General features: G+C 36.0%; 1 protein-coding gene across 1 annotated transcript; it reads right to left on the reverse strand.

Moving 5' to 3' along the window:
- Positions 1 to 13135, reverse strand: ABHD10 (abhydrolase domain containing 10, depalmitoylase). The gene is made up of 5 exons (XM_006217322.4): positions 12850 to 13135; positions 10224 to 10407; positions 5377 to 5488; positions 4844 to 4981; positions 1 to 838 (listed from the first exon to the last, which is right to left on the reverse strand). The coding sequence occupies exons 1-5, from the start codon at positions 13133 to 13135 to the stop codon at positions 494 to 496; spliced, it is 1065 nt and encodes a 354-aa protein (XP_006217384.3). The 3' UTR covers positions 1 to 493.
- Between the last annotated feature and the right edge of the window lie 1313 nt (positions 13136 to 14448).

A 14448-nucleotide genomic window follows, 5' to 3' on the forward strand; every position in this document is an offset into this window, starting at 1 on the left:
TAGTTTTTAAAAAATTTATTATGCTTCAGACATTTCTCTAATCATTTCAGATTTATTTCAATAAATTTTTTCTTATATTTTGTGAGCTGCATTTTAAAATCAGAAGTAATTTTACATATCTCCATATACAATGATACCAAACATAAACAAAAAAAATCAAGCTTTATTAGGAATTCTAACTAGAAGAAAACACAAGGGCTGGCACAGTAAACATAAGCATTACAAGGTAAACATCTCTTGAATACAAAAATAGGACATACTTTAATGACAAAAAAATCAAAGATTGAAGGAAGGAGAAAATTTTCTAAGTAGCAGCTGTACTTTCTTCACAATTTGTATTACGTGTGCAAATACATCATTCCATAAATATTCACATGGTATTTACACAGTAGGGATCAGAGAAAAAAACCTTCTACCCATCAGGGTCTTTCATCTGTCATCCCTCTGCCAATCTTCTGGGTCCTTTAGTTTCCAAGCAACTAAAAATGTGATCCTAGTTAACTACAGTTGAAAGCTTATCAATTAAGTCATCAATAGTGTAAACCAGAAGTTGAAGGTCCGCTTTTTCCTTCATTCGGTGATCGCTGTGTTTTCGGAGGATGACGTCCACATCTGTGCTGACTATCCGGTCAGCAACCTGCACGGACGTTTGCCACGGAATGATGTCATCCTTCATGCCGTGGAGCAGCCTGACGGGGCAGCTCACGGGAATAGGACTGTGCAACAAGCAGTGGTGCTCAGCTTCTTTAACGACACTGTACTGAACGCGATAAACTCCCTCCTCACTGTATTTTGATGGCATGGACCACACGCCTTTCATCTCTATTTCCTTTTTTGTCTAGTGGGGAAAATGAGGAAGATAAAAGTATTTATGCAACATTAACACATGCAATAGTCTTAATCTAAGGAAAGCAGTCCTTCAGGAAGAAGAAAAGAGCTAACATGTAACAATGATCCTTATCAAAAATTAAATACTCTGTGCAAGGAACTGTGGTAAGTATTCTACATACAGTATCTCATAAGATCCTGATAATAATTCTGTTATTCATTTTCAAAAGAGGATATTAAACAGAGTAGTTAAATATGTTCCAAGTTAAAAGGCAGTAACTATTGTGGCTAGGATTCAAACTTAGATTTAACTAACTTTATCATGTAACATCTTCAATCAGGGGATGCTTCACCCCAACTGAAAAGGAAAATGAAGGGGAGCAAAGTACAATAATTCCCCGGAGTAAGTTCAGGTAGCATTCATATTACATAAAATCAAACCTTAGAAATAAAAATTGTTCAGATTTCAAAATCATAAAACTTAAATGAGCCTACAGGAGAAGTTACTAAAATAGAGGATGTGGTGGGGGAGGGGGAGAAGAATCAAGCACAAAACTAAAAATGAAAAATAAAGACAGTGGTTATTCTGGGGCAATTATACACACCCAATTTTAGGCTAAGAGTAAAAAAAAAGGGTAGTTTTTGCCTTTCAGAGTCTTTTGGAATGAGAAAAACTTTGTTGTTTGGAATGACAAAAAAGTCTTCTAAATACTTTCTGAAAACGGAGCAATAATATCATTTCTGCTCTTAAAATGAAACACTGGGTATCCTTTTATTCTTGAAGAATTTCTACTCTTTATAATTTGTCTTAAATAATCTTTCTAGTTAAAGTAACGTATACTCATTATAGAAAACATGAAAAATCTAAAAAGTATAAAAATAAATAAATCATAATCCTATCTCATGTACATAATAACCACTAATATTCTGGTTTATTTCTTTCCATTATTTTTCTGTATGTGTTTGGTTTGGTTTTTATATATATAAAATATGTAAAATTCTTAGCTGTTACAATTTATATGTAGTTTTCAATGCTACTTTATTTATTTAATACATCATATATATTTCTAGATTTTAAAGAATGCTATTAAAAGTTTTTAAAGACTGCATAATTGTCCACCATAATCCATCTAAGATAATTAATTTGACCATTCCCACACTGCTGAATACTTCCACAAAATTCTTTGAACATAAAGGTTTATCTGTATATAATAAATTCTTTTGAAAGATGATCACAACTTGAACCAACAACTCAAAATGTAAACAGCTTTAAGCCTCTTGCAACCATATAATATGAGAGGCATTTCTGTTAGAAAAAAACAGGTGGATAGCTTATCAAAAAGAAAGAAAAATATTAGGAAAGAAAAGCTACAAACAACGTATTTTTAAAATTTTGTATTTTAAATTTTTAATAAAAATATTATTTTTCCATGTTTAAAACTGTTGATTTATTAGAAATACATAAAAGGAAAAAAAGAACTTACATAGGAAAATAATATATGATATAATCTATATGTATTTAGGCATTTTAAAATATTTTATAAAATTACAAAAAGATCTGATTCAGTGAAAAAGATGTATATCTGAAAGCTATACATCTAAATATCCATCTCCAAATGATTTAAAATAAATCAAAGCCTAAAAAACTATAAAATGTATGAACCTACATTAATATCATGGGGTTCTCTGCATTAAAGCAACATGTGAACCAAATATTTAAAGCAAAACTGATATTCAGTTATCCTCAAACTACTCAAGATTGTTCTTGAATTTTTAATTTCAGTAATAGAACTTAGTTTCATTAGTTATTAGATGAAATGAGAACTATGTTAATTACTAAGACACAATAATAGTTGCATTTCAAGTGTCCTTGTCCCCAACCAGCTGTTACCTGCTATTGCATCAAATGAATACTGTCCATTTGAAGAACAAACTTAACTTTACAAAATCTTGTATGTTCTAAAGCCTTAAAAACAGAAAGTTCAGAAATAGCAAAAACAGTATTAATCAAAGAAAATGTACAATATACATAAGTTGTGCACCAAGGAGAAACTAACAAGGCAATATGGCTGTAAAGCTTGGATTCCAACAGCTGTGCCTCCTGTCTGACGCCCTCTAATGTCCAAAGAAGGAGACAATAATCAGAGTCAGTTAAGAGGTAAGTCAAGCTCCTATACAATGAGTAGTGCTGGGTCTTAACATTTTCAGGGCTAAAGAAGATGGTAAAAATCTCCACTTCTGTTCCCTTGCCTTTGTTAAGCTTTAGCTGTCTGTGTGAAGGAGAGAGTGATCCTAGAGTCCCTGCTCTTTCCTTCCACGTGCTTTTAAGTTAACAAGGGCTCAACATGTTTCTGTTAAGAACCTTTTGTAGGTCTGATTTAGGATTAGCAAAGATATATCCTGATTTACAGGCTACAGATCTTCTCAGTCACTTAGGGGTATCTATCATATCTTCCCTCTGAGTGATATGGATACACAGACATAAAAATAAATTTACATAGATCTTGTCATTTATCAATAACCCCCCAAAAATTGTTTACCCAGTTCTTTTCCAATCTGCCATGTTCTTGAAATAATTTATTACCATGAGAAGCACTGTATTACTGAGTTAAAGAACAGAGTAAGGGGTACAAGTTTAGATGCAGAAAGATGCAATGTTAGCATAGTGAGGAGACTGAATAACTATGCATGAGTGAGAAACAATCAAGAAAGTGAAAAGAAATTCAGACATAAGAGATAAGTGCAAGAAAGACCAGATTTGTAATTTTATCCCTGATATGAAATCATATGAAGAACCTGACTATGCAGACAATGCCATTTCTTAAGGAGCTAGAAAGAATAATGCGAACTAATAATAAACTTAGAACAGATAGTATATGGCCCTGGATTCAATGCAGAGCTTGAGGCAAAAGTCAGTGACATGCTATTATTCAACACCACGTACGCTTTTTTCTTTTTATTTCTTTTCCTCCTTCTCCTGCTCCTCCACTCTCTAGAGCAGTGGTTCTCAAACTTCACTTGGGGGCCTTTTTAAAACAGATCACTTGCTGGGTCATGCTCCTGGTTTGTGACTCACCAGGTCTCAATGAAGCTCAGGAACATGGATTTCTAGAGGTTCTCAGGTGATGCTGTCACTACTTGCCTGGGGACTACACTTTTTGAACCACTGCTCTGGACTGTTTTTCTTTCTTTACTTTCTGTGCCTCAGGCCTGCTAGGATCTTAGTCCCACAGGTGAAATTTAGATCCCTAGGAAAGAGATACCCAAGGAGGACTTAATTGACTGCAAAATGAAAAAATAACAGACACGGAAATAAACAGTTGTTATTTACTATTTCTTTATCCTTGCAGACAACTTTAGTGCTTAAACATATGTCCAATAATAAAGTATAATGAACTAATCACCTTTCGAGTTATTTCAGAAACCTCATTTCTATCATGATTTGCTTAAGAACATGCTTATGATGAAAAGCACTTTTTTTGAAAGGTGAGAATTAAGGGTAGAAAAAGAATGCCAACTTAGTGTCTAAGCCAGAAATGACAAATCTCATCTCCTATATGTGACTGGATACTGTATGCGTGCAGAACTCTGCTGAGAGAGGATCTCAGGCTTTCAGGGTTAAAAAAAAAAGTTTCATAATTGATTAGCTAGTCTAACACGGTCAAAAGAATAGGTACTATTTCCCATGAGCCACAAAATAAGAGGTACAAAAAATGAGCCAAAGAAATAAATGTGATTAATAAAGAAATGCTGTTAAGACAAGGAATTTAAAGTGTAATTTCATTAATGTCGCTTCAATATTTGGCAGAATGATTTGAAGGGACTGTGAAGAAAAAGAAACCTTAAATGAGAGATTAAATACTTAAAGGCGGCGAAGAGACCATACGTTAAAAGGCAGCTAACACAAAAGATGGGTCAACACAAGTCAAAGGACAGGTGCCACACAAACAAAATTTAAAGAAAGAGGGAGCAGAAGAGGGACAGGAGGGATACACCGAGGTTGCCTGGGACTCACCTCAATAGGAAGCTGATTAAACTGTGTCACTAGGCTATCAACAGCTGCAGCTATGCCAATAAGAGCAACAACCTTTTGTGGCCGAGCGATTGCAGCATGAAGCATGAGCCATCCACCGAGGCTGGATCCAACCAGGATCTAAAAATAAAAATACACACAGTTCTAAAGAGGAATTCTTCTCTTCTGTAGGGGTGTCAGTCATTTCACAGAATGTATATAGTCTTTCCCCTTATATCCACTGGCTCCCAGACTTTCAGTATTTGGCACAAAGTAAAATTAAAAGCGTGATTACTTTTTGTTAATGTATTAGGTCTATAATAGAAAGCAAACTAGACAAATAAAATTTGTAAAATGAAAAGTAAAGTGCTACTTACATTTTTTGAGAAAGTGAAAGTGATAGACCTGATTTACTGATTTGATATTGAAATATAAAAAGTGATTGTTAAACATTTAAAATGTTAAATATTCATATCTAAAGAAACAGCTCAAATATCATTAGTTATAGTCAACAAATATCGTAATTAAGAAGTTACCTGTGGTCCTACAGCTAACTCATCAATTACAGACAGAACATCTTTTCTCCATTTTCCCACTGTGCATTCTTCTAAGTTACCATCTGAGTTTCCAAGTCCTGAGTAATCAAACCTGGAAAAAGGGAAAATATTATCTACATTTAGATATCTATGTATTTGCTTCTCTCATTTTTATGGAAGATAGTACTTTAATCATTATGCCTAAAAAATATTACAGTGGTGAAGTCAGTATATATTTCAGCAAATCCTATTAGCTTAACCTTCAAATTATTTCCCACATCCACTCACTTTCTCACCTCCTCCACTGCTGCCAGCCTGGTCCAAGTCACTATTCTCTCTCTCTTGACTAATGCAACAGTCTCCTAATAAATCTGTTTCCATTTTTTACCCTCATAGTCTACTACCCACATAGCTGTCAGTGATCCTTTTAAAACAAAAATCATGTCTCTGCAAATCCTCCGAAGGCTTTGTATAAATCTTTAAGTAAAATCCCAAGTCCTTACCATCCTCTAGCCCCTAACTACCTCTCTGATCTCATTTCTTACTGTTCTCTCCTTCCCTACCGTATCCTCACTTTCCTTCTTGAAGTTAATGGAATACACCACCCATGTTCTTGCCTCAGAAGTTTTACAACAGCTTCTCCGTCCACATGGAATAGTCTACCTTCAGATATCCACCCATTGCTCTCTTGCTTCATTCAGGCTTTTGGCTCAAATGCTCCATCTCCAGAAGCCTCCTCTGGCCATTCAATCTAAGTTGTGCTGCTTTCGTCATCTTCTATTTCCTTACCCTGCTCTATTCTCTTCCTAGCAAATACTGCTACTTGACATGATATATGATGTTTGATTATTCGTTCGTGGTTTGTCTCCCACACTAGAATGAAAGACGCATATGGGCACAGATTTTGCTCACCACTGCTTTCCCTGTGCCTAGATCAGTCCCCTGCACATTACAGTACTTGGTATATATATATTTACTGAGTTAATGGAAGGAAAAGAGAAGTTCAGGATCAAGTTATCATCACTAGCCCGTCCACTTGGTTTTCTTCTCCTCCAACTTCCTAGTTCACTGGGCTCAAAGTCTGTCTGCTCTGTGAGCTTTACCTCTCTTTCATGGTCTCAATTCAATAAACCATGAAGTATCACACCACGCCTGCAGATTGCCCTAAACCCCAGTCCCAATTCCTGGGTAAGCCCGCTCCTAACTGAGCCTTTGCATGCTCTTCCACTGCCTAAAAAAGCCTCCCTTCCTATTCAAACTCCTAGTCATCCTTTGAGTCATGTTACCTACTTTGAGGAATTTTCGTTGACGTATAGTCTGTTTAGTACTAGTCACTTTCTTTTGTATGTACTCAATTAACACTTCTCATATTGTGTGTTGTAACCAAGTTTTAAATATTTGTCTCTCTCTGACTGGAATATCAATTCTTTAAGGGCAGACTGTCCTAATCAAATTTGTGTTTCCAGGGTACAGAACACTACCTGTCCTGCAGCATCCTCACTCACTCTCTCATTTCTTCTCACATTCATCCCTTTCTCTCCATTTGGGAGGACCAGCATCTTGCTGCAGATCTTTGTCACCTTAAACCCAGCCTATCACAGTGGCCTCCTTACTGTGTCTTTATGACTCTGTTCTCTCTCCAAATGGACCCACTTCATACCTGTCAGGCTTCTTCTGAAACATTATATTGATATGGCATTAACCTCATTGCTCCTTATGACATTCAAAAATTCAGAGCTTTAGACTTTTTTTTAGAACTTTATATTTTGATCATTTCAGATCTCGACCTTTTATCATTTCCTTTTATAAAATAGTGTTTTAGCCGAACTCATCAATTTGCTGTTCCTACAATAGACTGTTTTCTGTCTCTGTTTCATGCTTCATCCTTCACCTGGAATACTTTCTCTCATCATCTTCATTACTAATATCTTCTCTCTGAGCTTAGTCCAAATGAGCTTTTGTTGGAAAGGCTTCCCAGATAAGTTGGAAAAAACTCTCTACCTAATGAAACTTCTGTAGAATTCACTTTTATTAGTCACAATCATTTTATTATGCCTGCTCTGTAAGACAGTTAATGTTTGTATATCTGTCCCATTGTTTCCATGAGATTGTAAAGGTCCTGGAGGGGAAATACCATTATTTAATTTTTGTCTCTGCACTCTTCATAGTGGCTAGACATCACAGTGGCCAAATCCTATGCACTGAGTATTCTAATACATACTAAATGAATAGAAGTAGAACGTAAAAGTAAAAAGAATTATTTTATTCAAATCTAAAGCTTTCCTTTTTTTCTGATATTGAAAGCCTAGTGAAAACTAATAAATTTTAGTGTTTTTTAGTGGATATGTAAAAATACATGTGATATATAGTGTATACATATTTTCTCAGAGACAAGGAATTTATAAGCAATAAAGAAAGAAACTAAAATTTTCTTTAGGTATGAAGTGAAAAGGTTTTGGATCCTTGGGAAATAGTGTAATAAAGCAACTGCCAAAGTCTAAATTACAGTTATTATTTATCTTCAATCCAGGAGATACAGAGATAAGAGGGGAGAAAGACTCTGATTCTCCTTTAACCCCCGCAGTGGGCAATCGGACATCACTAGTTGCTGCACTGTCTACAGCTGCCTTCCAAATACATGGTAAAGATGCAAAACATACGGACAGAGCCCTCAAAAAGGAAAATATAAGCATTCAGTGACACTAATAGGTTACCAGTAAAAAATACAGTTCATTCTTGTGAACCCTAACCAAGAGACAAAGATAATTCAAAAATATTCATCAGTTTAAAACCTTTAAACACAATAACACAATTCTGTCCTAGCAGCCTCAGTACTCTGCGACCTATTCAGAAATCTAGAATTTAAAATCCTATTAGAAATAATCATGAGACAATACCAGTCCTAAAACCATGTGTCATACTCCTGAGCTCTGACTCAATCTTATTGTAGGCATGGTGACAGGATGTTAAGAAACCATTTCATATAGTCATACGTACTATTTCTTGTATATTTCCTCCTCCAGGATCTAAATTTCATGCCTCAAATCACAACAAAAGTAAACTGAGAAACTGGGGGTATAAATAAAAGATAAAATCTCTTAAAAACAAGCTAAAATGCAATCAATAGTTAATAGTGGTTATACTGCATTAAAGTTTGATAAAAGCAAATAAAAAGGCACTTGAACAAATTAAAAAATTATAATGAAGGGCTATACTTGAAAAAGGTTAATAAAGTTACGCTTAGGCTACATTTTAATGTAGTATCACTTAATATGTCTGTATACCTTTTGATTTCATCATGATTACTTAAAATACCTTTTAAAAGAAAATATATTTCATAGGCATCCAAAATGCAGAAAACCTCCCCTACATGTTTTGTAGGGAGATAGAAGCTGGTTATTGCTCTTACAGATTCAAATTCTTTTGGGGACAAACAATAAGAATGATGGCCATTTTTCTGATACTATCTTGTTATGCTCAGGGTAGTCCCCCTTCCTGAAGAGCTCTTCCTTCTGACCCAAATCCTAGTTTTCAGTGTTCCTTTATAAAGTTTAGTCTATCCATTTCAATCCCGTTTTCTCTCACCTTATAAAGTATCCTGCTCTTGACACAATCATATTCTGATGAACACTTTTGCCTGATTTCCCATATGTATTTTATCTTGTGTTCCTCAACCCTGATTAAAAGATCCTTAAGGGTAATGACCGTGTTTTATAATTCTTTGCATATTTCACAGCACCCAGTATAGTGCTAAAAAGTCTACTTGCAAAAGATACTCCAGTCTTCAGAGTAACACTTGGGTCACAACAGATTTTTATGAGTTCTGAGTATGAAAATGAAATAATTCAGTTAATTTGATAAAAGGAGTAAGATTAAATCCATATAATTGACATAATTTCGGTTAACACATTAAATAGATAAAAGTCTTATTTTTAAGTCTAAAAGTTTTAATTTTTATTTCTAATTACTTATTATTTTATTTCTAAAAGCTGTATTTTCTAGACCTATTGAATGAATGTTACTGAAACCCTTCTAAAAACTAGCTGAATAGAGTTTTAGGCTGTTAGTGCTAGAAAAGAATTCAGAAATTATCTTTAGTCCTCCTCCTTTTTTATGAAGAAAACAGGTCCAACATTTATTAACTGACTTATCTTGTCACACTTTTTGCTAGAATTAATTCTAGAGCCCATGTTTCTTGAATTCCAGGCCAGTGCTCTTTTTTACTAAACCATACTATCTCTTCTGGCAAATTAGGCACTAAATAAATGATAACAACATAAACAGGTTATTTTACTAAAATAATCATCAATAATAAAGATTAGGGAATATGAAATCAAGTTGTAATTAAACAATACATATCCTTATTTATACTTATACATATTCAGACTACAGAAGTGAGAGGAAAGAGGAAACTCAGTGGAAACATGAATTGTACAATACTAATTTCACAATACTTTTAAAGCACATACATTATTCTAAACTACATATTTTAAAAGTAAGGAAGTAAACAATGGTCAAATAAAAGTCTTTAAATCCTCAAAGGAAAACCCGCAATATAATATTGAAAGAAAGCCAACCTGTACACTGGTTTGTTGTCATGCTGGAATATTGTTTTTAAGGAGCTTAATTACCACTAGTTTCCTTTTCTGCCAGCATTGTCAGTGTGGCACAAAGACTTTAAAAAATCATCTTTCAAAGACTGCATTTTACAAAAGATGAAAGTTTACAGACCATTAAAATAAATTAATCTATAAAAATGCTGCCATTTGTTTCAATTGCTTAGAGCAGAATTTTCTACTGCCATGCTAAATAGTAGTAATATTTTCTCCAAAATGTGTTGTTCCTACCTTATACAGGCGTGACCTAGAGATTTGCAAAATTCCTCAATCGCCAATGCTTTTGTACCATTCATATTAGAAATATAGCCAGGGATGAAGATAATTCCTGGACTTTTGCCTTTTAGCCTCTTATAAGCCAGGTTTGGAAGGTCTGGTCGACTAAGGAAAGAGACTGATGACTTTTGTCTGCAAGCTAAACAAAGTACACAAAACATAACTATAGTTTGCAAATACAGTTCTTGGAAAACCATACATATTTTCAAACTTTAACTCATCAAACTGATGTCAGATACTATTTCCATCTAATAGAAAAAATAAATACAGACTTGAAGTATTAAAATCTTAAGTCTGTGCATGATACATTTAAAAATCATGTCAAAATCAGTACCTTTTTAGAGCAAGGTCCAGTCTTGATGCTTCTAAAATACACAATGAGGAGGAAATTTCAAGGCAACAAAAGAGAGATTGGGGCAAAAATGTCTTCCTGTTGCTATTACATTGTGTCTTAAATATTATCGATCAACATTCAGATTTACCTGCACTAGTTTTAGCCCTCTCTTGAGATTTCTGTCTTCTTTTAACTTCTTTTAATGTTTGAGGAGTTTCACATCCTCTACTTTTTGGTGGGGAGGGGGAGAAACAAGTTGGGTCTGCTCTTGGGAAAGTGCTTCAAGGGATGTGCTGTGCCCCTTTTATTGCTCCCTCTGCACCCATAAAATCATGGGCCATGGTCGTAGCTAATCATGCTTCTGTATCCACTGAAGTGGGTTCGGTGAGCAATTTCTTTACAAGTAAACATGTTCTCTTTATTCTAAGGTTTTTTGTTTGTTTTGGGGGGGCAATTAGGTTTGTTTGTTTTTGTTTATTTAACGGAGGTACTGGAGAACCCAGAACCTCATGCAATGCTAAGTACGGACCCTATCACTGAGCTATACCCGCCCCTCTTCACAAGTAACCTTGTATAAATATATGATTGTCTCATTTTTGGAAAAACTGTTCTACTTATTGCTTTGGTTTTTGTGAATGGTGCACACAAATCTTAGTGCAATTTAAGTACAAAGGCACAAATGGTAAACCTTAACAAGGATATTTCATTTCATTGTTTTAAAAGCTCTTTCCCTACCATAAAATCAATACTTGCTCTTAAAAAAAGTAGAAAGATATTTAAAAAATCAAAAAGTCATTTATAATCCCACCCTCCTCCCTCCAAAGAAATTAGATTTGTGTATTCCCTTACAGTCTTTTTCTGGACCAATGAAACCTCTTCTTTGTATTACATGAAACTTTTCTCCACTTTATTGTGGCTAATGAGAACTTCTCAGTCTCCTCCATGTGAGCCGATGAAGTTTTCCTAGTTTTGGATTTAAGAAGTTGATTTAAAAAAAAAAAACAACTGAATTGAAGGCCTTAAAGCTACCTCCCTTTTACATGTAAGCCTGTTTCAGAGTTTCAATGTATAGCGAAATATGCCAAATTTAAAACTTTTAGTGAAAAACAATGCTAGCAGAAGCCAGTTATGTTGGTTGGCAGGCTGTAGCAGCAAACATGTTCATTTTCCATTTCCTTAACTCCGCACTCAAAAACTCCTACCTATCCTCTTCTCCACATTACTTCCCAAGAATTTCTCCATGAACCAATTATAATTTATTTAATCTTGGTGAATTATAAGTGGTCAGGTTCTCAACACTATATTCATAAATGATCTTTGTACTGTAAGGATTAGCTTAAAGCCTGGGGCCTAAGCACTCAATAAATGATTACTGAATAGATGAAAGAGTATCATACTCTTATTAATGAAGTGACATACTACACTTTGCTAGAGGAACAGATATATAATAGCCTTTTGGTTGTGTACAATTAAATGTAAGTCAAACGGATTATGTTTAAAATTTTTAACTCAAAACAAAGGGTATTTGCTATGACAATTCCCATTCCAAGTACCATGCATATGACAGCTGTGTGGCAAGGGTGTGAACACAACAAAACCAAAAAATAAAAAGACACATTTCAGAAAGACGGACTGTTTATGCGGGGGTTGGGGGTAGAGGTGGGGTGAGACGCAGAAGAATTAAACACAAGATAAAATAGTCAGGTGCTCTAATTTTTGGTCCAAATTCTAATTTCCTTTGTAGTGTAATGATTATGCTTTTTACTGGGCTGGGATAATCGGGAAAAAAACCCCTAAAACCCTAGAAATTAGGATTGATGACAGCGTCTACACCTTTACAAAGAAAACGTTCATACTGTAAAATCCCTCAAGGGGGGGCAGTAGTCAAGATCTATACGCCCCTTAAAACCTGCAGAAAGAAAAAAAAAAGCAACTAACAGTCCAACGCATTAAATACACATCTAATTTTCCTTGTGTTGGCACTTTACGCAGGGGAGGCCAGGAGAGAGCAGGATCCTTCGACTGCAGAGTAACTCCATCAACCGCCCCGCTTGTCCAGGAGACCCCAGGGCCCGGCAGAGCTCTCCTCACAGCCTTCACAGAACTGTGGAAAGCGCCTAAAACTGGGGTACCGAGAACCTGAGAATAGCATTTCCGAATGTGGCGCCAAAAGCGAATGGGACACGAACTGACAGAACTAGGGATGTTCGAAAGAACACGTCCTACTCCAGACATTCGGACACTGACCTGGGAGCCACCATGGCGCCCGCTCGGGCTTCCGTGCAAGCAACGCGCCGAGACCACGGTGGACACCGAAGGAGACGGCCGGCCAGCCCCACCTGCGATAACGTTCCCAAGCCGCCACAGCAGCCTTGCCCAGCCTCGCCATCTTCCCAGCGGTCCTTTCGCCCCGCGCCGACCTACGGAAACGCGCAGAGCGCTCAGGAACCAAGGCTGCGCATGCGCCGCCGGCTGGAAGGCGGAACTTGGTAAACAGCGGCTGTACGATTTTCACCACCCAGAGGGCGCACATGCGCAGAGCGTCCTCGCTCTTCCCAGCCTTTCGCTCTTGGGCTGTTCGGCTGTGGAGGTTTTGACTATGACAGTTTGGAATGTTTTGAACGTCTCGGTAGGCTACATTCTCGGTGGGTAAACACTCCAGGATTGGAAGCGCGGAGAGCAACCCTATCCACTGTTCCAGGAAACCATCCCATCATCCCAAGGACACTAGGGAGTGGAAACATAAAATGCTAGGCTTGCTGCGTTACAATCGTTCTCATCCCTGACAGTTTTGACTGGTACCGGAAATGGTTCCAAGATTTGACCTGAAACCTGCTTGTGTAAACACTTGGAGTTGAATCGAACATTCGCCGCTCTTTCGCCCCATTTCAGTTTGTTTTTGTTCTAGCTATTTGTACGCCGGACTGCTGAACTATTGAATTCTGACCCCTGCTTCATACTGTATGCAAAAATAAATGCCAGTAGATAAAACGATCTCAACGAAAGAATAAAACTGAAAGGATTAAATACAGTTTAGGAGAAAAATTTATAGTTCAGGGATAGAAGTGACTTTTCTTAAGCAAGATTTGAAATCCCAAAATCATAAGGAATAAAAATGTATGCGAATTCAATTTTTGGCAAAAAAGTCACCTTGAGTCAAATGAGTCTATGAAAATTGCTTTTACAGCATAGATAACAGAACACTAATACTTTTGTTCAGTTAGAAATAAAAAAAATGTAATTCCAATAAAATTGGCCAGCAGCTGTGAATAGGCAGTTCATATATGTAAACATAGTGATCAACCTCAATAATTGAAAAGTGAATTTTTAAAAAAATGCCTTTTTCCTACCCATCAGATTGGCAGAGGTTAAAAAGCAACTATTGGCAAGGATGCTTGGAAACTGTCACTCATGTATGGTTGGTGGGAGGGTAAACTGCTAAACTCTTTGGACAAGTGATCTGACCACACCTATGACAATATAAAATATACAGCATTTTCAATACTCTTTGACCCAGTGGCTCCAATTAGTGCCTGTCCTGCAGAAAAAATATACTAGTTCATAAGGATGCATGTTATCTTCTATAGCATCATTTTTAAGACACAAACAGAAAAAAAAATGGAATGGCCAATTAAAAAGATGGTTGAATAAATTACAGTACAAGGATTTCTAGATTCTAGTTCTTAAATCCTTCAAGGCAATTTCTGGGGGCCTCAAGTATCAACAAATAAGGCCTTACCTAGTTTTTTTTTCTTTCTTTCTATTTAAAAGTTACTGTGGCTGGTTTAATACTTGGAGTTAAAGCCACTTTACTATCTTGGTCGTAAGTTTTGGAGCAATGACTGG

The sequence above is a fragment of the Vicugna pacos genome, chromosome 1, assembly GCF_048564905.1.
Source record: "Vicugna pacos chromosome 1, VicPac4, whole genome shotgun sequence".
Lineage (NCBI taxonomy): Eukaryota > Metazoa > Chordata > Mammalia > Artiodactyla > Camelidae > Vicugna > Vicugna pacos.